The sequence below is a fragment of the Dryobates pubescens genome, chromosome 33 (assembly GCF_014839835.1).
Source record: "Dryobates pubescens isolate bDryPub1 chromosome 33, bDryPub1.pri, whole genome shotgun sequence".
Taxonomy (NCBI): domain Eukaryota; kingdom Metazoa; phylum Chordata; class Aves; order Piciformes; family Picidae; genus Dryobates; species Dryobates pubescens.
The window spans coordinates 9061653-9089466 of NC_071644.1; the positions used below are offsets into that span (position 1 = coordinate 9061653).

General features: G+C 64.5%; 3 protein-coding genes across 3 annotated transcripts in view; 1 reads left to right on the top strand and 2 right to left on the bottom strand.

The window, feature by feature from the left end:
- The window catches only part of MEGF6 (multiple EGF like domains 6), a 68574-nt gene extending 59657 nt beyond the window's left edge, over positions 1–8917 (bottom strand). Inside the window, exons 1-3 of the mRNA XM_054175698.1 lie at positions 8776–8917; positions 6428–6562; positions 2586–2695 (exon numbers count right to left, since the gene is read on the bottom strand). Of these exons, the coding sequence (XP_054031673.1) occupies positions 2586–2695; positions 6428–6562; positions 8776–8861 (331 nt within the window). The 5' untranslated portion in view covers positions 8862–8917. The remainder of the gene's footprint in view (positions 1–2585; positions 2696–6427; positions 6563–8775) is intronic.
- Positions 8918–11978: 3061 nt separating this feature from the next.
- Positions 11979–14647, top strand: TPRG1L (tumor protein p63 regulated 1 like). The gene is made up of 5 exons (XM_054175833.1): positions 11979–12193; positions 12302–12393; positions 12852–13028; positions 13586–13739; positions 14383–14647. Exons 1-5 carry the CDS (start codon positions 11999–12001, stop codon positions 14575–14577), a joined length of 813 nt encoding a protein of 270 aa, XP_054031808.1. The 5' UTR covers positions 11979–11998; the 3' UTR covers positions 14578–14647.
- Positions 14648–16172: 1525 nt separating this feature from the next.
- Positions 16173–27150, bottom strand: WRAP73 (WD repeat containing, antisense to TP73). Its single transcript, XM_054175820.1, has 12 exons — positions 27015–27150; positions 26205–26357; positions 25570–25686; positions 22380–22452; positions 21601–21704; positions 20816–20902; positions 19610–19744; positions 18415–18492; positions 17820–17925; positions 16974–17099; positions 16689–16880; positions 16173–16328 (listed from the first exon to the last, which is right to left on the bottom strand). Exons 1-12 carry the CDS (start codon positions 27081–27083, stop codon positions 16219–16221), a joined length of 1350 nt encoding a protein of 449 aa, XP_054031795.1. The 5' UTR covers positions 27084–27150; the 3' UTR covers positions 16173–16218.
- Between the last annotated feature and the right edge of the window lie 664 nt (positions 27151–27814).

Genomic DNA, 27814 nt, shown 5'->3' on the forward strand with positions numbered 1-27814 from the left:
TGCTGCCAGCTGCTGCCCTGCAGCTGCAGCCTCTTGTCCCCCCTGCCAGCTGCTGCCCTGCATCTGCAGCCTCTTCTCCCTGCTGCCAGCTGCTGCCCTGCAGCTGCAGCCTCTTGTCCCTCCTGCTAGCTGCTGCCCTGCAGCTGCAGCCTCTTCTCCCTGCTGCCAGCTGCTGCCCTGCATCTGCAGCCTCTTGTCCCCCCTGCCAGCTGCTGCCCTGCATCTGCAGCCTCTTGTCCCTCCTGCCAGCTGCTGCCCTGCAGCTGCAGCCTCTTGTCCCCCCTGCCAGCTGCTGCCCTGCAGCTGCAGCCTCTTCTCCCTCCTGCCAGCTGCTGCCCTGCATCTGCAGCCTCTTGTGCCCCCTGCCAGCGGCCGCCCTGGCTGCCCATGCCCCCCGCAGTGCCGCTCTGGGATGTGCCATCCATGGGTGGCAGCGAGGGGAGGGCTGGAAGGTGTCCTTCAGCTCAGGCTCCGGCTGCCAAACCTCCGCCAGCTCCTGGGAATCCAAGCCAGGGAGAGCCGAGAGCCACGGAGCAGGGAGCCCCAGGACCTGCGCGGCCAGGGCTCAGCCATCCCGCCCGCGGCCAGCCCGAGCCCCGCAGGGGCACCCGCAGCCTTTTGCGCTGCAAAGGAGCTGGAGCTGCCTCTCCTCCCTCCTCCGGACCCCCTCGCAGCCAGCAGCCTGCCGACCACCGCTGCCCAGCCCCGGAGCGCTGCTCCTGGCGGCGAGGAGGAGTTAGAGGCTGCCCTGAGCACCTTCGCTTCCTTTCCTCTGCTTCCTTCCGGGCCGGGATTGCTCCCTGCCTCGGCAGGAAACACCATGCCGGGAGGACTCGGCTGGGTTCAGCCAAGGCCACGACCTGCTGGCTGACAGCAGGGGGGCAGGGAGCCACACCTGGGCACTGTGGGGGTGCTCTGCTGGCTTGGAGGCTTTGGAGCAGGCAGGACAAGGTCTGGCTGCAGCCAAACCTTCCTTTCCTTTCCTTTTTCTTGTTGTCCTTTTAAACCTTTGCTTCAGGATCAAAGGCAGGGGAGGTGCAGGCAGCCTCTGCCCCTCCAGAGAACAAAAGCTGAGTGGCTGTGGAAGTTTTCCCTGTGCTGGAGGCTAATTAGCTCCAAAAATCAGCTCTGCAATGGAGCTGGACACAGGCAGCCTCCGTGCCCTGGTGCCAAGGCAGGTTGGAGCTCAGAGCCTTGGCTGGCTTGCCTGCAGTAGCAGAAGCTGCTTTGCTATGGGGAGGGCAGGAGCACAGCCCCAGAGCCTGGGGGAGGGCAGATCAGGGCCAGGTGGGTGCCAGGGAGCCTGTGCCAGGGAGCCTGTGCCAGCCTTGCTGGGCACAGTCACTCCTGCACACAGGCCCAGGGAAAACCTTTGTCTGATTTTCCTCTCTGCTCCCAGCATCTCCAAAGCAAAGCTAAGTGAAGCCTTTCCCCAGCTGGATGTGGCTGCAGCGAGCAGGGGAAGGGAGCTGAGCAGCTTCTGCCCCCCCTGGCAGGCAGTGCAGCCCGGGGGGGAGGTGGAACTGGGGCCCACCAGGCTGCTGCTGCTCCCTCTCCTGCAGGAACAGCAGGAAATCACTCTCTAGACCAACATTTGCTGGTCCCTGGCCTGACTCACAGCAAAGCCAAGCACAGCCCACGTGCCAGGAGCCACTGCCACCCCTGCCTGGCACAGCAAACACAGCAGAGGAGGCCACAGGGGCCAAGAGGTCCAAGCCCTGGCTCTCAGCTCCGAGCCTGCCACGTGCCATCACCTCAGCCCTGCCAGCAGTTTGCTTTCTCCTCTGAGGCTGCTGCTGGGACCTCCCTCGCTGGATGTCCCCAGTCCTGAACCCAGCACTACCTTTGGCTCCCCTGGCAGAGCAGATGAAGGGCAGGGCTGGAGGGATCTGCAGCCTCTCCCAGGGCTAGCTCAGGCTCGGCAGGCCTTAAAAATAACAGCCCTGGTGCCTGGCAGCTTTCCAAAGCCACCCAGGAGCCACAGCCCTGCAGGAGTCCTGCTCCTGGATGGGGTTTGGAGCCCAAGGAGCACACTCCAGCAAGTGACCACAAGCTGCCAGCCTCAGTTTGCTGCCTCCTGGAGCACAGCACCCAGCCCAGGGCCTCAGCCAGGGGCTGCCTCCTTGTCCAAGGGAGCAGCTCCCCCCAGAAGCAGAGTGAGCCCAGCTGCCCAGCAAGGAGCCAGCAGCAGCACAGGCACTCAGCAGGTCCTGGCTGCTCTTGGGAGAAGTCCACTCAGGGCTTGGATTACAGCTTCCCACTGCTGCTGCCAGCAGCACCACTGGCAGCACCAAGCCCGGGCTGGGGGTTAGAAGCTGAGCAGCATTTGGCAGCTGGATCAGTGAATGGGGCTGTGGAAAAGCCTTGCAGGCTGTGAGCAGGGGAGGCAGCAGGCAGAAGCTTCCTGGGCAGCCAGAGGAAAGCCTCCTGGCAGCCAGGGGCCAGGAAGGGCAACAAACCCCCAGAAGCAAAGCAGAGAAGTGCCCAGTTCTGGTTCAGGACGATTGCTGCGGGCACAGGGCTTGAGCTGCGCCCGAGGCTGAGGGAGCAGGCGCAGGATGCTGCCCGGCCAGCAGGGTACTTACGGTAGAGGCAGCCGCGGTCAGCTCCCCGCCGCGCCCAGCCCGGGCAGCAGCCGTACCGGCGCCGCCGCTCCAGCCGGTACACCTGCCGGTAGCCTGTGCAGTAGGAGGTCCTGGAACACAGCGAAGCAAGAGACAGCCCCCAGGGTTAGCTCCTGTGCAGGGGGCAGCCTGGCAAGGGCAGAGGCTGCGACTGCAGCTCACACCAACCAGACCCACACCGACCACAGCAGGCACACCAGACCAACCACAGCCATACCAACCAGACCCAGAGCACGCCGCACTGGCCACACCACCCACACTGACCAGACCAACTACACCACACTGACCAGACCAACCACACTGACCACACCACCCAGACCAACTGCACCACACTGACCACACCACCCACACTGACCACACCACCCAGACCAACCAGACCAACTACACCACACTGACCACACCACACCAACCACAACCCTATCAACCAGACCCAGAGCACACCACACTGACCACACCAACCACACCACACTGACCACACCAACCACACAATACCAGCCACTACCATATCAACCAGACCCATAGCACACCACAACAACCACACTGACCACATCACACCAACAACAACCACTCCACACTGACCACACCAACCAGACCAACCACACCACACCACCCACACCGGACCAGCCACAACCTTATCAACCAGACCCATATCAGCCCACCCCACCCACACCATTCTGGCCACACCACCTCTCTCTCCCACCCTGCAGAAAGAGCCAGAAGCCCTTCCCAGCCCAGCCCCAGAACATCTCCAGAGCGAGGAGCACAGCCCCAGGGCTCAGCAGAGCCGGGGCAGGGCCAGCAGGGGCTGCTGCGCTCGGGCAGGGGCTGCAGGTGCCTGTAACAGCTGCTGCCGGCCGGGAGCTGGGGCAGGGGGAAGCAGGGGCTGGGCTGGAGCACAAATAAATCCAAGGGACACTTCTTTCCTGGAAACCTGATGTTGTGTTTGTGTGAAAACCCAGAGCCTGCCACAGCTTTTGAAGCTGACTTGTGCAAGGCTCCTTTGGCAGCAGATGAAACTGCTCCGCCAGAGCCAGTGGGACAAACAACAACAGCTATGGGGCGCAGCAGAGGTGTCCCTGGGTGTCCACCCACAATATTTACCCTCCCTGGGGCTGGTGGTTTGATTTGTGTCTGGAGGGGGCTAAAATAGCCCTGGATCAGGGGGAGCCTTGCACTGCTGGGAGGGGAAGCTGGAGCTCCTCCTCGGGCCGTGCCAGCCAGCATATGGAGGCACAGCTGAGAGAGACAAAAGCAGAGAGCAGAGAGCTGCCTGTGTGAGAGAGAGAGCTGCTAACAAACTGTGAAGGAAATGCTTGTGCTGCAGGAGCAGCTGAGAAAGCAATTGAGAGTCACTCAGGACCCAGAAGAGCCAGCAAGGAGGCACAGATCCATCTGCATCCCCCTGGCACCAGGGGCTCTTGCCCAGCCCAGGGCTTCGGCAGGGTGCAGCAGGAGCCCTGCAGGACGTGCTGGGCGCAGGGTGGCCTCAACAGCAGGAGCACTGAGTGCAGGGATCCTGTGCTTCTCACCCAGAAGGAGGGAGGCTGCACTGCAGCCAGCTGCCTCCTGCCTGCCTGAGCCCAGGAACGAGGAGAGGCAGGAAAACTCCTCAAGAAACAGCAATGTGGGGGAGCTCAGGACCAAGCCCAGGCTCCCCCCTGCCCCCAGCAGCACCCTGCACAACCTCATCTCAGCCCTGGGGAGCTCCATCAGGCACTCCAGAGCCTTCAGTCATCCCAAGTGGGCTCTCAAGGAGAGGCAAATATTTTGACAGCCCCAGCTGCCTCTGGCTATCTGGATGCTGCAGACTGGAAAGAGCCACACAGGAGATACTTTATCTCCGCTGCTTCTGTTTTCTTTTGTGCTCAAGGAGTCCCTGGCACAGAAAACGTTGAATGAGCCAGAACTGATGGAACCCAGGCTTCAAAAGCCTGCTGTGTCCTGCTGCTGGAAAAGCCACTTCCAGCCCCTCTGGGGCAGTGCTGTCAGTGCTCCACGCTGGGATACTGAGGGCTGACAAAGTCACCTCCTGCTGCTGGCTGAGCTGGGAAAGCGACAGCAGCAGCAGCAGCACTTGAGCAGCACAAGGAGAAGCAGAGCCCAGAGGATGCTCAGCTCCTCTGCTGCCTGGCTGAGTGGGCAGGACCTGTGTCCTGGGGCTGGGGGGCAAGGGCTGTCCTGGGCTGGGGGGAATGCTCCAATGCAGCACTCCAGGCACAGACAGAAACCCCACAGAACCCAACGGGACCGGGGCCTGAGGGCACAGACTCAGCTGACAGCCACCAGATGGGACTCAGGCAGTACCTGCAGCACCCTGAGCTGCCCAGGGGGGTGAGGAAATCAGCTCCAAGACCTCTGAAGCTGCACCTCAGGGGCTGCTGCTGCCAGGCAGGTGGGAGAGGAAGAGCAGAGCCTGGACTTTCCTTGCTGCATCACCCACAGAGCTGCAGGCACCGAGGCCAGCCTGAGGTCAGCCCTTTGTGTGTCAGATCCTGGAGCTGTCAATATGCTTCCTGAGCTGCTGGAGCTGGGTCCAACTGGAGCAGCTCCAGGAGGTGACTCCGAGGCTGTGCAGCATCCCTGGGCCTGCGGAAGCTGAGCGCTCCGCTGCCCTCCGTGGCTCAGCGCCGGGGACTTGGCAGGACAGCTTCCACCTGCTGGAGCAAGCTCCTGGTGATGGGAGCTCCTCAGAGAGGTTTGGAGTGAGGGCATGAGGGACAAGGAAAGCTCTGAGCAAGTTCTGCTGGTAGTGCTTTTGCTGTCTGGCCTTTAGCATTCCTTGGGTGGAAGCCCTGCCAGCAGCCCTGGGCTTCACCTCTGGGCTCTGCCCGGGAGCAGAGCTCCAGCAGCAAGCGTCCTGCAGCAGCACAGAAAGCTTCTTCCTTCCAGCTCCTTGATTTACAGCTCCAAGAACACGAATCAGAGAGCAGAAAGGGGCAGCTGGGGCTAGAAGAGCTCCCAGCCTTTGAAGTGGGAGCAGACAGCACCCAGCATTTCAAAGTCCTCTCCTAAAGCAGGGTCAAAAGATGGACTCTGCCTGCTCCTTGAGCACCACCACACAGCTCTCAGCGCTCAGGTGATCACCAGCAATTACAGACCGGGAGGAGTGCCTCCAGCCGGGACTTAAAAGCTGCCTCCAGCCCGAGATGCTGCTTTGAAGCTGTCATCAGCGCTGCCCCATGGGGCTGGGGGAGCAGGTGGAGCACAGCAGGTTGGGCACGGTGGAGTTTGGTTGCTCTTTGGGGAAGAAAAATGCATTTTCTGCACTGCTGCACAGGGTCACAGCCTCCCTCTGCAGCCCCTCCTCACCTGGGCTCCCAGTGAAGACCAGTTGGTGACTCAGGGGATACTGGGAAGCTGCTGAGGGGCCTGGAGCAGCTCTGTGAGGAGCAAAGGCTGAGAGCCTGCAGAAGAGCAGCCCCAGAGGGGAGCTGAGCAATGCTCAGCAAGAGCTAAAGGAGCTGTGGGGGCCAAGAGGCTGGGGCCAGACTCTTATCACTGGTGCCCAGGGACAGCACAAGGGACAAGGGGCACAACCTGGAACCCAGGAGGTTCCACCTGGCCACGAGGAGAAACTTCTTCGGCGTGAGGCTGCTGGAGGCCTGGAGCAGGCTGAGCCCAGAGAGGTTGTGGAGAGCTTCCAACCCCCCCCGGACACTGTGCCCCTGGGCAAGCTGCTGTGGCTGCCCTGCTGGAGCAGGGGGCTTGGGCTGGATGATCCCCAGAGCTCCCAGCCCAGCATGCTGGGATCTGGGGATTCTCACCACACATGGAGCAAAGCAAGCTGGGGGAGCAGCACCCACCTGCGCTCGTAGCCTGGGCACCAGCGCCGGGCACCGCAGTCCTGCTTCCAGACGCGGAGGCTGCGCACCAGGCTCTGCACGCAGGGCAGCCTCTGCCCCACCACCACCAGCTCCTGCTGCACACAGACGTTGGGCCTGCAGACACAGGGGGACAGAGGCCAGGGTGAGGCTGGAGGCTGGGGAGAAACTCCCTGCAATGAGGCTGGGGAGGCACTGGAACAGGTTGCCCAGGGAGGCTGCGGAGCGCCCATCCCCGGAGGTGTTTGGCTGAGGAGCTTAGGGCTGTGTGCCAGGGAGCTGTGTGCAGGGAGCTGTGTGCAGGGAGCTGTGTGCAGGGAGCTGTCTGCAGGGAGCTGTCTGCAGGGAGCTGTGTGGTCATGGCTGGACCTGAGGACCTTAAGGTGTTTTTTATGCAGCAGTGTTTATAGACAGGAAACTGTCACACAGAGAGGACATCTGAGTCATCCCATGGCGGAGTCATCCTGCTCCATCCTGGACTGCTGAGGCTCAGACACAGCAAGGGGAAGCTAAAGCAGTGTGGGACCCCGGGAAGCAGCAGTGACTGTGGGAGGCTGCTGCCATTCCCTGCCTCTAGAGCCTGGGACCCTAGGAACACGCAGCAAGAACTCTTCCACTGACACACCAAGGTTAGTCTTTAGCCTTACACCAGGGAGGATGGATCAGAGCAGAGGCAGCAGAGGAATTTCTGTGCTTGGCCATTCTGCTTTTCTTTGCACCCAGAGGGTTCTTTTCCTGCCTCCTGCCATGCAAACACCAACAGTGCTTTAAATCAGAGCCCATTTTGCTGCCTTTGCTGCTTCCCAGCTCATTCAGGGCTCAGGGCTGGGAGAGGAATTGCAGCCACTGAAGTGCCCAGCTGTGAGTCACTCAGAAACCAGGGAAAGGCCATTGGCACTTTGGTTTTGCTCCTAACCCCAGCTTCTCCCTCACCAAACAGGAGTCAGTGGTTTAAACTAAGAACAAAGAGGGAACCTTTCATCCCTGCCTGGAGTTATTTGTCACCACTTCTTCAAAGTCCTTCAGAAGGGACCAAGACCCCTCACAAAATGCTTTCTTTCACAAAAGTCCTCTCTAGAAAGGGAGTTAAACTAAATAACTTTGGCTGTGGTGAGACATAGAGACTGCAGCTGGCATCTGACTGCTCCAGGCTGCTGTTACCATAGGCATTAATGGCACACCTCCTTCCCCCCCCTGCTTTGCTCTCCACCCTCTCCTCTTGTCGTCCCCCACAAGTGGCCGCTGAGCTTTGGCTTCTGGAGCCCCCCCCACACATCACTTCATGCCACAGCAGCCCCTGGCACTGGTGGGGGCTGCCAGAGGAGCTGCTTCACTCCATGTCTCCAGACACAGAGAGCTGCAAGCTCCTCAAGTGAGGATTTCCCTGCCCCCAGGCATCTCCGTACCCTGGACCTCCTCTGCCCCTCGCTCCCTCACCTCCAACCCAGCTACACATTCAAAACCAGGACCGAAGGGGTTGGCAGCAGCACCGCTTTGGTGTGATTCATGGCAGGGAAGAAAGGTCCTTGGGTGCCCCAGAGAGTGGCCGTGTGTGTAGCAGCAGCAGCGCTGTCCTGTGGGGAGGGACAGCACTTCCCAGGCACTGGAGGCTTCTTTTCTCTGAGGCTTTGGCACAAGTCTCATCTGCAGGGTCTCATCCAAGGACTCCTAACGTGCTTGTCAAGGCAGACAGAGCCTGAGACACAGGCAGAAAAGACATCTCTCTGCCAGCCCTTCCCCTGCTCAAAGGGATCCTTTTCAGCCCAAAGGTTAGAAGCATCGGGGGAGCAGCCCGGAGTCGGCACACCACGCAACGCTGGGCTCGTTTACAGACAGAACGAGAGCAGTCCCCCCGCACCCAGCGATCATCTTCTGGCAGGAGCCCAAATTTGCAAGGAAGTTTTCCAAAGAAGCCAAATGATTAACACCAAACTGGAGCTGTAAAATCTAATTAAACAGAACGGGCTCGGCGCTGCCAGGGGAGCGGCAGAGGGGGGAAGGAAACGTGCAGGGAGACAGAGGCAGAGAGAGCAATGAAGCCAGCAGGTCTGCGAGGAAAGGTCAGGCTATTTGCACAACAATCGCTCGCACAAGAGCAGCATTTCACTTCCACACTCGCAGTTACCTCCTGCGAGCAAAGGCTCCCCAGATTTTCCCCACTTCTCTCCCCTTTCTGTACCAGAGGAAGCAGCAGCGAGCAGCTCTCCCACCCCCTCCGCTCTCCTTGCCCCTCCCTTCACCCCTGATGCTAAAACGCTTTATTTAGCCTCTCCTTCGCGGCTCCCTGCCCTATAAATCCGCTTCTGGGTCTCTCTCCCGTCGCTACTCACATGTGGGGCTGGAGTTGGGTGCCCGCAGCCAGCGAAGCTGCTCGCAGTGCGAGGATGAATGACAGAGCCACGGCAGGAAGCTCCATGGCAGCAGCTCCTGTCCTGTCCTCGCCGGGATGCTGCCAGGGGAAGCCTTCTGCAGCGCAGCCCCCGAGTCCCTGCTCCCCAGAGGAGGAGGGTGCTGGACACCTCCTCTTCCCGGCTTGCCGTTGTGCCTCTCTCGCCGAGCACAACGCGATGGGAGCGAGGGGAAGGAGCAGTTCTGTCCCTCCTGGCTGCTCCCTCCCAGACAGGCTCAGTTCAGCAAGTTCCTGCAGCCCACGGGAGAGGCTTCGAGCGCAGCTCCTCCGCGGCTCTTCCCCCGAAGCAAACCTGGCCGCTTGTGCTCATTGGCTCGCCGTGGAACGCACCAGAGCGACTTCTCCTCCTGGCATCTGCTTCTCCACAAAGCCCGAGGACCTGGCGGCTCACAAGACCTGGGCTGTGTCCAGCAGCGGAGCCCCATGTGGGCTGAGCCGCGCCGGAGTCCCGATGCACTTCAACAGCAGCAAGGAGGGAAGGGAAGGGAAGGGAGGGGAAGGGAAGAGGAGGGCTGCTCTCCTGCACACCCAGAAGTCACTTCCCAGAGGGCATTCCCCCGGGCAGGCAGGGTGCTCCTTTATCCCATCCACATCACTGAAGCCATCCTCCTGCTACAGTTCCTCTGGAGACAGGATCCAGCAGCTCCTGCACACACCCCCCCCAGGAGCAGCTTCCCTGCATCTTAAGGCAGTAACCAAACTTTCCTCCTGCCCTTCCCAGGTCCAGCTCCTTTCCCTCACATGCTCTCTTGTTTCTTCTCTTGCTGACAGGCAGAAAGCCCTCCCACCAGCTGTGGCCAGCCCCGAGCAGGGGAGGGGGGACCCTGCAGAACAGTAGCCGGAGCGACGCGGCTTCGCTTCTCCGGAGGCAGCTCTGTTGCACTACTCAAGGCCAGCTCTGCACACACCACCCCAAATCCCTTTCACAGCTGCTCTGAAAATGCCCCCACAGAGATTCAATCCTTCCTGTGCACTCTGGCAGATAACCACATCCCTCTCTTCCCAAGGAAAGGCTGCTTGGGAAGCGGACAGGACGCATCCGACCTGCTCCAGCGCTGGTGCGGGACCAGTTCCCAGGGCGCTGGGGGAGACACTGGGCAGAGAGGGGCTTGGGGAACCTCACTGCTCTCTGCAGCTCCCCGAGAGGAGGCTGCAGGGAGCTGGGGGTTGGTCTCTTCTCACTAGTATCAGGTGACAGAAGGAGAGGAAATGGCCTGAGGCTGTGCCAGGGGAGGGTGAGGTTGGAGATTAGGAACAATTCATTCGCTGCAAGAGTGGTGAGGGACTGGAACAGGCTGCCCAGGGAGGTGGTGGAGTCCCCATCCCCGCAGGGGTGCAGGAAATGTGTGGCCATGGAGGTTTGGGATGGGGAGAGCTCCAGGGTACAGAAATCCCATCCTCCACTTTCCTGTCAGATCCCTCGAGTTTAGGATTTTCCTTACAGCAGGGAACCAGAAGACTGCTCCCAGCTTGTCCTCCAGGGCTAACCTCCTGCTGCTGCCCCAAAGCTTGCCTTACACTGAGCTGATCCCCTCTGTGGGTCCAGCCTGGGCACACAGGGCGCTGGGCACCTGGCACCTGCACTTCAGGCACCCAGGTGAGCCCTCGGGGCACGGCTGAGGCACAGCCCAGCCCCGGTGCCCGCCTGCAAGGCAGCAGGAAGGTCAGGGGGAGCCTGGCCTCCAGCCCAGCAGGCAGGCGGAGGGCAGAGCCTGGAGTGTGGCTCCCTCTCCAGGACGCGCACAGGGATCCGTCCTGCTCCAGCCGCAGCTCCCAGGCGGTCTCCGCTGGCGATCCTGGCTTCACCTGGGCTCGGGCAGAGGCTCCAGGCTGCAGTGCCTGTGTCGGGAGAAAGCAAGGCTGGAAGCAGCCGAGGCGGGCAGGGCCGCAGCGAGCGAATCGCTGCCGGTGTCAGCTGGAGCTCCGCAGCCCAGCGCCGCCTGGGAAGTCAATTTCATCTGCTGCCCATCTTGGGCTGCTCCCCAGCACGCCGAGCCTGGCATCTTCTGGCCCAGGGGGCAACAGGCCTGGAAAGCAGGCAGAGGTACAGCAGGGCTCCAGGAAGAGTGATGATGAGATCTGCAGCGAGGCCAGGGACCTCAGAAACACAAACACCAACCTGCCACTCATTCCCCAGCAGGAGCTGAGCTCTGCTATGGAGTGTGCTGAGCACAGCCTGGGCTCCAGGGCTCTCGGCTCACAGTCCTGCCCCACTCCATCCCCTCCTGGGCTCCAGGGCTCTCAGCTCACAGTCCTGCCCCACTCCATCCCCTCCTGAGCTCCAGGGCTCTCAGCTCACAGTCCTGCCCCACTCCATCCCCTCCTGAGCTCCAGGGCTCTCAGCTCACAGTCCTGCCCCACTCCATCCCCTCCTGGGCTCCAGGGCTCTCGGCTCACAGTCCTGCCCCACTCCATCCCCTCCTGAGCTCCAGGGCTCTCAGCTCACAGTCCTGCCCCACTCCATCCCCTCCTGAGCTCCAGGGCTCTCAGCTCACAGTCCTGCCCCACTCCATCCCCTCCTGGGCTCCAGGGCTCTCAGCTCACAGTCCTGCCCCACTCCATCCCCTCCCTGGGCTCCAGGGCTCTCGGCTCACAGTCCTGCCCCACTCCATCCCCTCCTGGGCTCCAGGGCTCTCAGCTCACAGTCCTGCCCCACTCCATCCCCTCCTGAGCTCCAGGGCTCTCAGCTCACAGTCCTGCCCCACTTCATCCCCTCCTGGGCTCCAGGGCTCTCAGCTCACAGTCCTGCCCCACTCCATCCCCTCCTGGGCTCCAGGGCTCTCAGCTCACAGTCCTGCCCCACTCCATCCCCTCCTGGGCTCTAGGGCTCTCAGCTCACAGTCCTGCCCCACTCCATCCCCTCCTGAGCTCCAGGGCTCTCAGCTCACAGTCCTGCCCCACTCCATCCCCTCCCTTGGCTCCAGGGCTCTCAGCTCACAGTCCTGCCCCACTCCATCCCCTCCCTGGGCTCCAGGGCTCTCAGCTCACAGTCCTGCCCCACTCCATCCCCTCCCTGGGCTTCAGAGCTCACAGTCCTGCTCTACTCCTCCAGTCCTGCGCCGGGGAGGCGGGCCCGGTGCTCGGTCACCGCCCGCCCCGTTCCGTTCCGCCCCGGAAGGCAGCCAGAGCTCGGCCCCGCCGCGATGCTGCAGCTCCGGGACGCGGAGGACGGCAGCGGCCCGTCCGGTAGCCCCGGCAGCCCCGGTGCGGCGGAGCTGCTGGTGCCGGGGGGAGCCGGGCAGTCCCCGGAGCCGGTCCCGGTCCCGCAGAGGCTGCAGCCGCTCCGGGTCCGCACCGCCACCCGCGCCGGCCGCCTCCGGGAGTACTTCGTGTTCCGGGTACGGCCCCGGGAGGGACGGGAACGGCCCCGGAGGGACGGGGAGCGGCTCCCGCCCGCCCCGCCGGGGCCGTGCTCCCCGTAACCCTCTGCCTGCCTCTCCCCGCAGCCCGGCAGCATCGAGCGGGCCGTGAGCGAGATCCGCGTCGTGGTGTCGCCGGCGGAGGACGGGGAGGTGCAGAGCGTCTGGCTGCTGGCAGAGTGAGTGCGGGGTGGCTCCGGCCCTGGGGGCTCCGGCCCTGGGGGCCCCGGCCCGGCCGTGGGGCAGACCCGCGGCAGCGTTGGGCTGCATCCATCCAGCCCCAGCAGGGTGCAGCAGCCGGCGGCGCAGCTCGGGGGCGCAGCTCGGGGGCAGCTTGGTCCTGGGGAAAGCGGAGAGCTGGGGCTGGGGGGGGGGGAGCAGGGGCTGTGCCCCTGCCCTGGGCACCGGTGAGACCACACCTCGAATCCCCAGCTCAGGTCTGGGGCTCTCACTACAGGAAGGGGCTGGAGCCGGTCCAGAGGAGGGCAGGGAGGATGGTGAGGGGGCTGGAGAAGAGGTCTGGGGAGGAGCAGCTGAGGGGGCTGGGGTGGTTCAGCCTGGAGAGGAGGGGGCTGAGGGGAGACCTCCTTGCTCTCTCCAAGCCCCTGAAGGGAGGTGGCTGCTGTTGTCCCCCCAGAATCGACCACTGGAACAACGAGAAGGAGAGGCTGGTGCTCATCACAGACTGGTCCCTGCTCATCTGCAAGTACAACTTCATCAGCCTGCAGTGCCAGCACGTCACCAGGATCTGCCTCAGCGCCGTGGACACCATCTCTGTGGGGGCCTTCCAGTTCCCACCCAAATCCCTCAACAAGTAAGCTGGCACCAGGGGCACCAGGCAGCTGCTGCCATTGGGGGGGGGGGGGGGGGTGTCGAGAGGTGGAGCTGCCAGCTGCTGCCAGCTGCTGCCACTTGGTTCTTCCTTGTGCTCATCTGACCTTGCAAACCATTGCTGAAGCTCCATTAGAACCTCAGGGGGTGGGGGGAGAGCCAGGAGGGGAGCTGGGGCGGGGGGAGACACAGGCAGGAGGGAGGGAGGGAGCTGGGGGGACCCAACCAGGAGGGAGGGAGTGGGTTAAAAGTGAGCTGCTGAAGGACTCCAGGGTGAGCAGATGTGGGAGCAGGTCCTGCCCAGGCCAGGCAGTGAGTGGCAGCAGTGTGTCAGTGCCAGGGCACAGCAGGCAGAGGCTGCCCACTGAGCTCAGCCTTTTGCCCTCATCCTCCTGGGGCCATACCTTGGTGTACTCCAGGGGCTGGATTCCTCTCTCAGCCTTCCAGAGGAGACTCAGAAGTTGCATTGCAGCTTGCAGCTCTCAGCAGGTTTCCACTGGAGCTCACCCCAAACCTGACCTCTTCCCCTCTGCCCCCCAGGCGCGAGGGCCTTGGCCTCAGGGTGCAGTGGGACAAGCAGGGCCGTGGCTCCTTCCTCAACAGGTGGAACCCCTGGTCCACCAGCATCCCCTACGCTACCTTCACCGAGCACCCCATGGCCGATGCTGATGAGAAGATTGCCTCCCTCTGCCAGGTAAGGGCAGCAGCTCCTCTCCTGGCCCCCAGCTTGCTGAGCTCACAGCCTGGGCAGGGCCTGGCTTGCCTGGCAGCAGCCACAGCTCAGGGCTCTGAGCTGAGCTTCCCCAGCCCCAGAGTGGCTTTGAGGGCAGCCCAAGCTGTCACTTTGTGCCAGCCACCCATAAAGGGTTCCTGCAGTGCCCAAAAGGAGATGGATTTGGGGCTTCTCCCTGCTCTGACCACCTGCCAGGCTGCTGCCTGACTCCTCATTAGGCTGCCAGCTAATTAAAGCTTAATTGCTGGCTGCAGACCTTCGCCTGGGCAGCTCCCAGCTGCTCCTGCAGTGGCTGCCTGCCTCTGGGGGGGTCCTGAAAATCAGAGCTGGGGGAGCTGGAGCAGCAGGCAGAAGCAATCACTGAGTGCTCAGTCTCTGCCCACCCAGGCCAGGAGTTTGGCTTCCAGGGGAAGAGGGCACCTCAGAGGCTGTTCAGAACTCCCCCGGAGGGGCAGTGCCAGGCTGTGAGGTTGCCATGGCAGAGGGGCAGCCCCTGGCAGCTGCAGCTTTGCTGCTGACCCCTCGCAGAGCAGCAGCAGCCCTTCACCTCCTGCTGCTGCAGCAGGGCAGCAGGGTGAGGTCTCTGTGTTGGGTTGGTTTGCAGCTGGAGAGCTTCAAGACTCAGCTCCTGCAGGCTGTGAAGAAGGCGCACAGGGAGCGGCCGCTGCCGGGCCGGGCCGGCGGAGTGCTGCTGCTGGAGCGGCCTCTGCTCATCGAGACCTACCTGGGGCTGATGTCCTTCATCAACAACGAGGCCAAGCTGGGCTACTCCATGACAAGAGGCAGAATTGGCTTCTAGGAGCCCTGGTGCTCGGTGGTGCCAAGGGAAGGGAGCTGCTGCGCCTCCCCTGGGCAGGGCACGGGGGGCACAGGGGAGTGGGGGTGGTGGAGCTGCTGCCTAGAGCAGCCCTGGCTGCCCTGCTCAGGTCAGAGGGCTCTGAAGCAGACCCAGGGCAGTGTCCTTGCTGTATTCTGTGTCTAACCTGCAGCTCCCCCTGGTTCCTGTGCAGGTGGCAGTGGTGTTCCCACCTCTAAAGGTCCTCCCTCTCCATTAAGTGCAATTGGTCCCTGCTCCCAAGGGCAGCACCTCCTGCCCCTCCCAGCTGTGTCCCTGGCTGTGGTGTCCAGTCCTGTGTGTGCCTGGCAGGGAGCTGCACTGCTCAAGGAGGGTTTGGTGTCCAGTGATCTCTGATGAATGCCTGTGGCCAGCTGGGGAAGCTGAGGCCCTCCCTAGCCCCAGAGCAGCAGGTGGCAGAGCTGCCCTGGGGGCTGCTCAGGAGCTCTGCACACAACCTCTTTGCAACCTGAAGCATCTCTGAGCCTAAGCTTCCTCCTTCCCTCTGGAGGCTCTCTTGCTGCAGCCTCAGAACAGACTCTTTGGGGACAGCATTGCCAAAAGCCTCCAAAATCTGCCCTCAAAGCTCCCTCCACCCCAGAGGGGAGGCTGGGGGCCCAGAGGGGAGGCTGGGCTGACTTCTAGCCTCACATCTCCACTCCGGGGCAGCAGCAGTGCAGAGCTTTGATCCCTCTCCCTTACAGCCTTTAAGCACAGGAGGCCAGGCCTGGTTTAGACATTCCCGTGCTTACCTCCAGCCCAGTGTGCAGAACTCAAGCAGCAGCAGCTCTGAAAGCCCTCCTGAGGTTCCTCTGCCAAGCTCCTCTCATGGCTGGAGCCCTCCTCCGTGGTGCCTGACCTGCTGTGCACCCTGCAGCGCTGTGGAGCTGGCAGCATCTCTGTGTGTGTGAAGCCTCTGCAGAGCTGAAGCAGTGCAAGAAGCTGCATGTGTCCCCCCCATGCATCTCCCTAAGGTGTTGATTTAATCCTCAGCTTGCAGTAAAGTGAAATTCCAACTCCCTTTGTTCCTGGCTGCTTCACTGGGGGGAGAGAGAGTGAGGCTGTCACTGAAGTAGCAAAGGGAAGGACACCCAAGAGGTAGAGGCCAGAGGTACAGCACAGGCCAAGGGCTCTGCCCCTGCTGAACCACCCAGCCCTGGCACCTTGAAGATCATCCAGTTCCAGGGGCAGCCCCCACGAGACCAAGCTGCTTAAAGCCTCCTCAAGCCTGGTCTTAAAGCATCTTGTAGGCAACAGAAACAGAGGTGAGAAGGGAGGAGGTCTCCAGCTGAGGCACACAGCTTGTAGCTATCAAAATCTTTATTGGCCCTTACCAAAGGGGAGTAGCTCTGCCTTCCATCCAGCCTGCAGGAGGAGGCCTGCTGGGGGGCAGCTCAGGAGGCAGCTCAGCTGCAGCAAAACTCAGGAGCTGCTGCAACCCAGGCTTCAGTCCCCAGCACTTCACTCCCAAGCCATCCCAGCCCTCCCCCCCCCAGGAGTCTGGGAGCCCCCTTCCAATAAATAACCATAAATACAACCACCCCCCTGGGCAGCAGGCCCCAAGCCCTTCCTGCCCCCTCCCCAGGGCCTGCAAAGGCAGCAGAGTTACTGCACCTCCTCCCTTGCCAAGTAGCACACACAGAAGCTCTCCTTGCTCAGCAGCAGCAGGGAGTCACCACTGCAGTGCCAGGAGAGGGACAGGATCTGGAAGTCACCTGCAGGAAGAGGGTGGAGTGGCTCAGGCAGCAGCTCTGGCTGCAGGGGGGCAGGCTGTGGCTGCAGGGGCAGGCAGGGCCAGGCAGCAGTGGGTGGCACACAGAGGTGCTCCCAGCTTTGCCCAGCAGCTTCACCCTGCACACTTCCCCTGCCAGTGGGCTGCAGGACACCCAGCCCCAGCCCAGCCTTCACTCCAGCCCCTGGCCCTCTGCACAGCCACGAGGCCCTGCCTGGGGAAGCTCCCAGCACACCCTGGAGCTGCTCACAGGAGTGCTCGGGAAGGGGGAAATGGAGGCACTAAGCAGCTGCTGGTGGCCTGGAGGGGCTGCTGCTGCTGCTGCAGGGGCCTCAGGCCTTACCTTCCAGGGGAACCTGCACTGCCACACAGCCAGCTGGGGACCAGAGGTAGACTTTGCTGTTCCCTGTGCAGAGGGCCAGGCGAGGCTGGCAGGGGTCCCACTGGAAGCACTGGATGGGACACAGCTGCTCCAGGACTGCCAACAGCTTCAGCTTCTGGATGTCCCAGATCCAGACAGCATGAGGGATGTTATCTGCCAGAGGAAGAGGAAGGCAACCCTGTGAAGCCCTGAGGGGTGACAAGCTCACTGCTGGGCTGGGGTCCTCTGGGGGCAGCAGGAGCTCACCATTTTTGGATGCCAGGAAGCAGTTATCTGGGCTGAATGCCAGCATCCCAACTCCCATCTTGGGATTGGCCCTGTCAGCAACTGGCTTGACAGAGTGCAAAGAGGCTGGCAGGGGGCAGATGTCATCTGGAATGGGAGAGGAGAAGCAGCACCTCACTGAGCTGGCCTGGAGGGACCAAGCAGTTAGGTTGGAACAGTCACAACCTCCTCTCTGGAGTGGCAGCTGCAGGTTTTAGCCTCCCCCAAGGTGCTGCAATCAGGAACTGTTTGAGGATGCTGTGTCCAGAGCAGCAGGCTGCTTGCTGCCCTGCCCCCGGGGGAGCAAGGCTGGAAACACCCAAGCAAGCCTGAGATCAAACCCACAGCACCTTCAGAGAAGCTTTGAAGCAGCTCCAGGACTAAGATCTGGCTCCTACCTTCCTCACTGAGAGTGGTCAGTGGCTGGTGCAGGCTGCCCAGGGAGGTGGAGGCACCAGCCCTGGAGGTGGTCAAGAACCGTGTGGCCATGGGGGGGCTGGGTTGGAGGTTGGACTCAGAGACCTCTGATGTCATCAAACCAAACTGAGTCTGATTCCACACCAACCACAGCCCCTTCCCCCAGCAGCCCTCTGCTCCTCAGCCTGCCCTCAAGCCCCCACAGGGTCCCCCCCTTAGCAGGGTGCTTCCTGCCCTGGGAGCAACTCAGGTGAGCTGGGAGCCTGGAGCAGAGCATCCAGAGGATCCTCCCCAGGCTCAGGGAAGCAGACTCCAGCCTCAGCTGGGGGAGCTGGCTCAGGGCAGCAGAGCTCAGCTGCAGCACTGATCCCAGGGCAGCTGCAGGGCCTCAGCTGGGGAGCTGTGGCTTACACTTGCTGTGTGTGCTGAAGAGGGAGCTGGCCAGTGCCCGGGGCGGGGGCAGGGGAAGCCTCTCTGCCTCAGCAGCTGGGGACTTCTCCACTTCTTTATACACAACCTACAAAGAAAGAAGCAGAGAGTCCTGCAGGGGCTGCCAGCAGCTGGGCACAGGCTGCTGGCAAAGCACCCCCAGGAGCTCAGCCTCCCCTCCTGCAGCAGAGCAGGGAAGGGCTCAGCAGGCAGAGCCCAGGGCGAGACTGGAAGAAGAAATTGCTGGCAGAGAGGGTGGGGAGGCAGAGGCTGCCCAGGGAGGCTGTGGCTGCCTCCTCCCTGGAGCTGTTCAAGGCCAGGCTGGATGAGGCCCTGAGCAGCCTGGGCTGGTGGGAGGGGTCCCTGCCCACCCTGGATGATCTTTAAGGCCCCTTCCAACCCACTCCACGAATCCACGGCCTTGAGAGGATTCCTCTGCTTCCCTTACCCCCCCAGCTGACTTCCCAGGCCCTGCTTGCACCTTAGGGAGGCCAAAGCAGGGCCTGCAGAGCGAGAGTTCTTTGCCAGCAGCTCCCAGGCACCGGCTGCAGGGAGAGGGCCCTGGCTCTGCACTCACAGCTTTGGTGCTCAGGACAGCCGCAGGGTGCTGGAACTCCGCGACCCTCTTCCAGGTGATGTGGTTCAGGAGGCGCACCTGGGGCGAGAGCAGCCCGGCCCTGCTGAGCCTGGCCCTGCTGAGCCCCGGCCCCTGCTGAGCCCCGGCCCCCGCTGAGCCCCGGCCCCGCTGAGCCCCGGCCCCGCTGAGCCCCGGCCCCGCTGAGCCCCGGCCCCGCTGAGCCCAGCCCCGCTGAGCCCCGGCCCCGCTGAGCCCCGGCCCCCGCTGAGCCCGGCCCCCGCTGAGCCCGGCCCCCGCTGAGCCCCGGCCCCCGCTGAGCCCGGCCCCCGCTGAGCCCGGCCCCCGCTGAGCCCGGCCCCCGCTGAGCCCCGGCCCCCGCTGAGCCCGGCCCCCGCTGAGCCCGGCCCCCGCTGAGCCCGGCCCCCGCTGAGCCTGGCCCTGCTGAGCCTGGCCCTGCTGAGCCCCGGCCCTGCTGAGCCCGGCCCTGCTGAGCCCGGCCCTGCTGAGCCCCGGCCCCCGCTGAGCCCCGGCCCCCGCTGAGCCCCGGCCCCCGCTGAGCCCCGGCCCTGCTGAGCCCGGCCCCGCTGAGCCCCGGCCCCCGCTGAGCCCGGCCCCGCTGAGCCCCGGCCCCCGCTGAGCCCGGCCCCGCTGAGCCCCGGCCCCCGCTGAGCCCGGCCCCGCTGAGCCCGGCCCCGCTGAGCCCCGGCCCCGCTGAGCCCGGCCCCGCTGAGCCCCGGCCCCCGCTGAGCCCCGGCCCCCGCTGAGCCCGGCCCCGCTGAGCCCCGGCCCCGCTGAGCCCGGCCCTGCTGAGCCCCGGCCCTGCTGAGCCCCGGCCCCCGCTGAGCCCGGCCCCCGCTGAGCCCGGCCCCCGCTGAGCCCCGCCCCGCTGAGCCCGGCCCTGCTGAGCCCGGCCCTGCTGAGCCCCGGCCCTGCTGAGCCCCGGCCCTGCTGAGCCCCGGCCCCCGCTGAGCCCCCAGGGGGCAGCACAGCCTCGGCCCAGCTGAGCCCCCAGGGGGCAGCACAGCCTCGGCCCCCGCTGAGCCCCCAGGGGGCAGCACAGCCTCGGCCCAGCTGAGCCCCCAGGGGGCAGCACAGCCTCGGCCCAGCTGAGCCCCCAGGGGGCAGCACAGCCTCGGCCCCCGCTGAGCCCCCAGGGGGCAGCACAGGGCCCCCAGGGGGCAGCCTCGGCCCTCACCTTCTCATCGTAGCTGCCAATGGCCAAGAACTGGCTGCTGGGGCTCCAGGCGACGGCTTTGATGCCCAGGGACCACTCGTAGGCACGGTAGGTGGAGAGCAGCCTCCCGTCCAGGGAGTACAGCAGCATCTTGTACTGCAACAGAGAGCTTTGTGCAGGGAACAGAGAGATCCCCTCTGGAGGCTGACAGCAGGCCCTTGGTTTCCCCAGCTGACTGACAGAGCTCCCAAGCTCAGCTGCCACTGAAGCTCTCTTAACACAGCCAAGTGCCAGGCTCTGCACATTGGCCACAGCAACCCCAGGCAGTGCTGCAGGCTGGGGGCAGAGTGGCTGAGAGGGACCTGGGGGTGCTGGTCGATGGTAGGCTGAACACGAGCCTGCAGTGTGCCCAGGCAGCCAAGAGGGCCAATGGCATCCTGGCCTGCATCAGGCACAGTGTGGCCAGCAGGAGCAGGGAGCTCATTCTGCCCCTGTACACTGCACTGCTTGGGCCACACCTGGAGTCCTGTGTCCAGTTCTGGGCCCCTCAGGTTAGGAAGGAGGTTGAGCTGCTGGAAGGTGTCCAGAGAAGGGCAACAAAGCTGGGGAGGGGTCTGGGGCACAGCCCTGTGAGGAGAGGCTGAGGGAGCTGGGGTTGCTTAGCCTGCAGAAGAGGAGGCTCAGGGGAGACCTTGCTCTCTCCAACTCCCTGAAGGGAGGTTGTAGCCAGGTGGGGGTTGGTCTCTTCTCCCAGGCACCCAGCACCAGAACAAGAGGACACAGTCTCAGGCTGTGCCAGGGGACGTTTAGGCTGGAGGTGAGGAAGAAGTTCTGCACAGAGAGAGAGATTGCCCTTTGGGATGGGCTGCCTGGGGAGGTGGTGGAGTCCCCATCCCTGGAGGTGTTCAGGAGGGGACTGGATGGGGTGCTGGGTGCCATGGGTTAGTTGTTTAGGTGGTGTTGGGTTGGTTGAGGGGTTGGACACAATGATCTTGGAGGTCTCTTCCAACCTGCTCTATTCTATTCTCTTCTCTTCTCTCCCTGGCCTGTGAGGCCGCTGGGTGCCCACACCAGGGTGGGACAAAGTGGCTGAAGGCTTTGTTATGCTTAAGAGACCTCCCCCCCACAAACCCAAACGTGCAGAGTGGTTATTTGAGTTGCTGCTTCACCTGTGGGGGCTCCAAGCCACGAGGAAGCCCAAGGAAGGCCTCAGCCTGCCCCTCATACCTCCAGGCATGCATCCCACGCTGCCAGGACGCAGCCGTTCGGAGCCCACTCGATGCCAGCCAGGTCCTGGGTCTCAGTATCAAAATGCTGCCCCAGAAGACAAAGGAGAACCCCAAGGCCATGGGATCAGACCACAGAGCTTGGTGCCTGCTCCCCCAGGCTCAAGCTGCCCTCCCCCCAAGCTTCCATCCAACCCCCCTCACGCCCAGCCCTGGCCAGAAGTCCCTCCCCAGCTCTCCTGGAGCCCTTCAGCTCCTGGAGGGCTGCTCCAAGGCCTCCCTGGAGCCCTTCAGCTCCTGGAGGGCTGCTCCAAGGCCTCCCTGGAGCCTTCTCCTCTCCAGGCTGAACAGCCCCACCTTTGGCACCCCATCAGCAGCTCCCCAGGGCCATGCAGCACACATTTGGCCTCCTGAGCAGAGCCCTGCGGTGGGAGGCTGCCTGCAGGCCGAGGGAGCAGGCAGAGAAGGCTCCGAGGAGTCTGGAAGCAGACAGCCGAAGCCCTGCGCAGCACAGGCTGGCAGCCTGCAGGGGAGCTGTGGAAGGAGGCAGAGCCTGCAGCAGGCCCAAGGGAAGCCACAGAGGTGCTCCAAGGGCTCAGCTGTGGGCACAGGCCGAGGGAGCTGGGGGAGAAGTAGCCCCTGGCCCAGGCTGCCCGGGGAGGCTGCGGCTGCCTCCCGCCTGGGGGCGCTCAAGGCCAGGCCGGACGAGGCCCGGAGCGGCCGAGGAGGTTGGGGCAGAGGGTCCCCGAGGCCCCCCGCAGGCCGAGCCCCTCCCTGCCCTCTCACCCTCAGCAGCTGCCAGTCGCTGCAGACGAAGATGCTGACGCAGTCCCTGCAGTCCCTGCGCTCGGCCACCGCGGCGTAGCGTCCGTCCCTGCTGAAGGCCAGGCCTGGGGCGGCACGGCGGCAGTCAGCCGCGGCGGGGCAGCGGCGCCCCCCGGCGGGGGCAGCGGCACCCCAGCAACCCCGGCGGGGCAGCGGCGCCCCAGCGCCCCCCGGCGGGGGCAGCAGCACCCCAGCGCCCCCCGGCGGGGGCAGCAGCACCCCAGCACCCCCGGCGGGGCAGCGGCGCCCCCCAGCGGGGCAGCGGCACCCCAGCAACCCCGGCGGGGGCAGCGGCACCCCAGCGCCCCCCGGCGGGGGCAGCAGCACCCCAGCGCCCCCGGCGGGGCAGCGGCGCCCCCCGGCGGGGGCAGCGGCACCCCAGCGCCCCCCGGTGGGGGCAGCAGCACCCCAGCGCCCCCCGGCGGGGGCAGCGGCGCCCCCCGGCGGGGGCAGCGGCACCCCAGCGCCCCCCGGCAGGGGCAGCAGCACCCCAGCAACCCCGGCGGGGGCAGCGGCGCCCCCCGGCGGCCCCCTGAGTGCCCCCAACCAAGGCAGTGTCACCTTCCCCTCCTGCCAGACCCAAGGCAGCCCTGCTGGCTCAGCCTGGGGCACTCCCCCTGCTGCCTCAGCCCCTGGGGGGCACTCCCCCTGCTGCCTCAGCCCCTGGGGGGCACTCCCCCTGCTGCCTCAGCCCCTGGGGGGCACTCCCCCTGCTGCCTCAGCCCCTGGGGGGCACTCACCCTGCTGGCAAGCCTTGGGGTACTTGATGTAGGACACGGACTTGGTGCACAGGGACCAGACTGTGATCCGCAGCTGCCAGGGAGAGCAGAAGGCTTCGGTTAGCTCTGCAGACAAGAGGCAAACACAGCCCCAGCCCCCCAGCAGGTCAGGCAGGCTGCTCCTGGGCTGGACTGAGCTCAAACAGAGCCCTGAGCAGTGCCAGTGAGGAGCTCTCTGCCCTCAGCTGCAGGCTCCCCACGCCAAAGGGGTGCCACAGGCACGGCCAGGGCTGCAGAGGGCTCCTGCAGCTGCACACTGAGCGGCAGAGGAGCTCTGCATGGCACTGGAGGGCTGGATGCAGCAGCAGGGCTGCAGTGGGGGCACTGCCCAGCAAGGCCCTGCAGGCTCTGGGCTGCCAGCTGCAGACTATCCAAGCAAAACCAAACCCCTGCTGTCCCCTGGCAACAGCAGCCCCCAGCCCCCCTGCAGGGCCAGGGGGAGCACCTCAGGCCCCCACCTCTAGCTGCAGGCAGGATGGGGCCAGGGGCTTCAGCTGCTGCTGCCTACACCCTGCTGCAGCAAGGCAAGGTGGGGTGGCAGAGCAGCAAAGCCACAAGGGCAGAGCTGCCTCTCCCTGAGCAAAGCCTGCTCTGCTTCACCACAGAAGTGGAACTTCAGCCCTGGTCCAAGGCTGCAGCTCTGCTGTGCTGCTGCTGCTCCCCCTGCTCTGGCTGCAGCTCAGCACAGGGCTGGCTCTGGGCAGCCAGGGACCAGGGCTGGCTCCTGGGGACTTTGTCACCCAAGGCCTTCTCCTGCAGGCTGCTCTCAGCCTCTCCTCACCCAGCCTGGACCTGTGCTTGGGACTGCCCTGAGCCAGGTGATGAGAGACAAGAACATGAAGAGCACAGAGTGGGGTTAGAAAGAAAGCCAAAAGCTTCTGAAGTGCCCAGAACCTTCCTTGTCCTTTGCTCCCTGAGGCCCTCTGGGGAGGGACAACTGCAGCCAGGGGCAGGAGGGCAGCTCCTGGCCCACAGAGCCTGCAGCAGGCACTCTCTCCAGGGGCAGAAGGCTCTCAGTGGGGCTGCCAACCTCCAGGCCTCCTGGGGATGGCTGGCTGAGAGGTGTTCAGCTGTTGTTTGGCAGGGGAAAGCAGCCCCAAGCAGCAGCAGTTTTCAAATAGCCTCAGAACAGCTGAGAAGCCAAAAGCCCTCAGCTGGGAATGTGAGCAGGAGCCTGCAGGGCTGGGCCCTGAGCAGGGGCTGCTGCTGACAGCTCCAGGCAGGTGTCAGAGTGGGGATTCCCAGAGATGCAAACACTTCTGCAGCCAGCTCGGGGCTCAGCTGGCTGCCAGCCTGTGTCCCAGACCTGCCTGGGTCAGCAGGGCCTCCCACACAGCAGGAGATTAGCCACAGCACATTCCTGGCCAGGAAGCACTTCTGAGGCAGCACTGGCCACTGGCAGTTACCAAGGATTAGCTCCCAGAGCCACACAAACACAGCCCTGCCCTGCCTGCTGCTGCAGCCCAGGGCTCCCCAGGGCTCCAGTGCCCAGCCTGGGGCTGGGGGAGCAGAGAGCCTGGAGCCCAGCAAGAGCCCAGCTCCCCCAGCAGCAGCAGTGCTGCTCCTCCTCCAGCTGCTCCCCACACAAGAGGGGGCAGGGGATGGCTCAGGCTGGAAGGGAGCTCAGGGCTCCTCTCCTCCAAGCTCCCCACCCTGCCCAGGGACAGCTCCCAGCTAGGCTCAGCTGCTGCAGGCCTCACCCAGCCTGGCCCAGGGAGGAGGCATCCACAGCCTCCCTGGGCAGCACTGCAGTGCTGGCCACAAGAACCTTGGCAGCCTGGCAGCTGCTGAAGCACCTCCCAGGGGCACTGGGAGTGTGGATTGCTGGCAGGGGAGCAGCCAGGCAGCTCTCTGCAGAGAGGAAGAAGGAGCTCTTGGTGGGGGACACCAGGCTGAGCTGAGGAGCTGCCAGCAGGAGGGAGCAGTGCCAGGCTGCAGAGGGGGGCAGGGAAGCCCTGAGCCCCTCCAAGCAGCCTCTGAAGCTGCTGCCAGGGGTGACAAAGCAGCAGGAAGCTCCCTGGCACTGTGACTGCAGCAGCACTCAGGCCTGGCCCCTCCAGACCATGGAATCAGCAGGGAGCAAACACAACTCAGACAGCAGCAGAGCCCAGGCAGCTGTCTGACCACAGCTAATTTAGCAGCCTGTTTACAGCAGGAAAGAAAACCTATCCCAGCACAGCCTGGCAGAGGCTTAGTGAAATCCTCTAAGGTCACAGCAAGTTCTGTTGGGAGGCAATCAATACCTGCTGGCCACCCCCACACCTGCCACCAGCTCCTCCCTTGGAGCTCCCAGCCCTCAGGGCTCTTCCTGGGCAGCAGCAATGTTGCTGGGGGCTCCAGGCTGAATGGAATGGGTTGGAAGGGATCTCCAAGGCTCATCCAGTCCAACCCCCTGCACTCAGCAGGGACATCCTCCACTAGGGCAGGCTGCCCAGAGCCCTGTCCAGCCTCACCTTGGATATCTCCAGGGATGGAGCCTCAGCTACCTGCCTGGGCAACCTGTTGGGAGGGCTCCAGCAGCCTCCTGGGGCAGAACTTGCTCCTCACATCCCCTCTGAACCTGCTCTGCTCCCATGTCAAACCACTGCCCCTGCTGCTGTCCCCGCAGGCCTTTCAGACCTGCAGCACTCCTCACTGGCTGAAGGGGAGAGGGACTGGCAAGAGGCTGCTGCACAGGCACACCACCTCACCAAGTGTCTCTCCCAAGGGCAGTCAGACATCTGGGTGTGAGGCACTCCAACAGCCAAGGCAGCACGGCCAGGATGCGGCTCCGGGTCTGGCCTCAGAGGTCAGTGCAGGCCACGCTGCTCCGGCTGCGGCAGGGCCGCACTGCCAGGCCCACAGCCGCTCCCCAGCGAGGGTGGTTTGGGCTGTTGAGCTCCAGACACCGCAGCTGATGCCCAGAGCTGCTCTGCTGAGTGCCAGCCATGCCCACCCCGCCCTCAGCACGCTGCTGCCTTCCCAGCCAGGCCTCGGCCGCTGCCCCCCGCCTCCGGCAGCCAAACCGCGGCGGGCAGGGCGAGGGGAGGCCTGCACCCACCCTCCTCAGCACCACTGCAGCTTTAAGGGCTTTGGGGCTATTTTGGGAGGCAAGGGGCAGGCAGCAGCACCTGCTGGCAGCAGGAGCAGCGCTGGGCTGGCCGGCACTCACGTGGAACTCGGTGGTGTTGAGGATGTGACGCCCGTCCGGGCTCCAGCGCGCGGCCACCAGCCCCGCGGAGCCCTCGTCGATCTTGCAGTGCCAGCCTGGCTGCTCCAGGGACCAGACCTGCAGAGGGGAGGGCAGGGAGTGCAGCAGGGAGTGCAGCAGGCAGCTCGGTACAGCCTCTGCTCAGGCAGCAGCAGGGCCGAGGGGAGGCTCCCGCGGCAGAGCCCTGCAAGCCCGGAGCCATGAAGGACTGGCGCCGGAGCCCGCTCCAGAGGTAAGTCCCTGCCCCTGGGTGGCTGGCCCCTGCCTGGGACAGACCCTCAGCAGCTTTAAACCCCCCAAGCTGTGCTGCACTTAGGAAGCCTGCATGGATTTGTTTCTTACTGATCTGGGAAGCCTCAGGATGGCCTCCAGCTTGGCTTTGTTTGCATGAATGTGCTCAGTTCCCTTTGTGGCTTTGCAAGTGGCTCTCTGCTGGTGGCTTTGGGACCACTGGCAGGCTGGGCTGTGCCCAGGGCACCCAGGGACAGCAGTGCCTGCAGCCCTGCCCAGCAGGCTGCCCTGCCCTGGCCCTGCCCAGCAGGCAGCCCTGCCCTGGCCCTGCCCAGCAGGCAGCCCTGCCCTGGCCCTGCCCTCACCTGCACGATCCCACGCCGGTACATGGCACACAGGATGAAGAGGGAATCTGATGACCACTCGATGTGCTGGATCTGGTCCAGGCAGGTGTAGAGCTGCAGGATCTGGAGGCTGCTGGCGTCCCGCACCACCAGCCGGTACTGCACGCAGGAGGCCTGAGCAGGGGCAACGGCAGCGCTGAGCCGCGGCGGCAGCAGGCCGGCCCCCGGGGCTGCCGCCCTGCTGGGGCTCAGCTCTGCGCTCTCGCTGGGTTTGCACATCCCGGACCCGGGATCTGAACCGCAGAGGGAAGGGCTGAGAGCAAAGCAAAGGCTCTCCCCTCATCCCCTCGCTGCCGGGGCACTGATTCTGCTCCCACAAACGCTGCTCTCTGCCTCGCTCTTTCTCTCTGGCGCTCGGACGCGATGGCCTTTAGCGGCCCCGTCCAACCCAGCCTGCGGCTCTACAGCTGCGACTTCAACTAACCTTAACCAGCTCTCCATTATAAAGACGCCTGACGGCTAAAAGCCTCTTCGCAAGCCAGGCGGCCCACGGGCACGCTTCGGTCTTTGCAGGTCTGCAGCTCAGTCGCTGCTTCGTCGGTCCCCGGCTCCCGAGGGGACGCCGCTGCCCGGTCCGTGGGGGCTGCCCCGGGGGCCCGGTGGATGTCGCTGCACCGAACGCACCCCGGGCTGGCTCACAGCAGGGAGAAGCCGTTTCCCGGTGGTCACTCGGCCCCGCGTCCGCGATGCCGCTTGGCCTAACAACCCCACTCGGGCCGCGGGCGGCAGCGGCCCCGGTGCTGCGCGTCACCCCCCCCGGCGCCCACTCACCAGGCATTTGCCGTCGGGAGAGAAGCGGCCGAGCAGGCCGGAGAGCTTAAAGAGCTCCGAGAAGTTCATGGCAGGGCTGGGAGGGGGGGTCCGGGCGCGCCGCCATTCAAACCCGCCCGCCCCGGTGCGCTGCGCTCCGCCCCGCCCGCAGGCAGCGGCCCGGCCCGCGGCGGAAGCCACCGGAAGGGGCGGGGGCGGGGCGGGCAGCGCGGCCAATGGGAGCGCGGAAGGGGCGGAGGCGGAGCGGGCAGCGCGGCCAATGGGAGCGCGGAAGGGGCGGGGGCGGAGCGGGCAGCGCGGCCAATGGGAGGAGCCGCCGCGGGGCACGCCGAGAGCCGCAGTGTGCTGCCGGCCGGCGGCGGGAGGCGGGCGGGAAGCTGCCCCGCGCTCCTGATTGGTATGCAAATGAGGCGCTTAATGAAGCGCTTAATGAGGCGCGGCGTGGGCCAGGCCTCCCCGCAGCCGCAGAGCTCCCCCATTGGACGCCGTTCCGCGGGCAGCGTCCCGCGCCCGAGTTCATTCCGGCTAATTGCTGCTGCTGGCTAATTGGCGCCAGCGGGAGCGGCGTCCGGCGAGGCTCCCGGCTAGGACCGAGCGGCGGCAGCCTGCGGCGTGAACGCGGCGGGAAGCACCCTGCTGGGGGGGTCAGAGTGAATGAATGAAGCCTTGGGGGGAAGCAAGGAGCGAGAGCTAGGGAGGACAAGCCCGGATCAGCGCTCCCCTGGGGAGCAGCCCCCCCGGAGCAGCCCTGTGCCTCGGAGCAGCGGCACCAGCATGGGGACCACGCTGGGGACATCGGT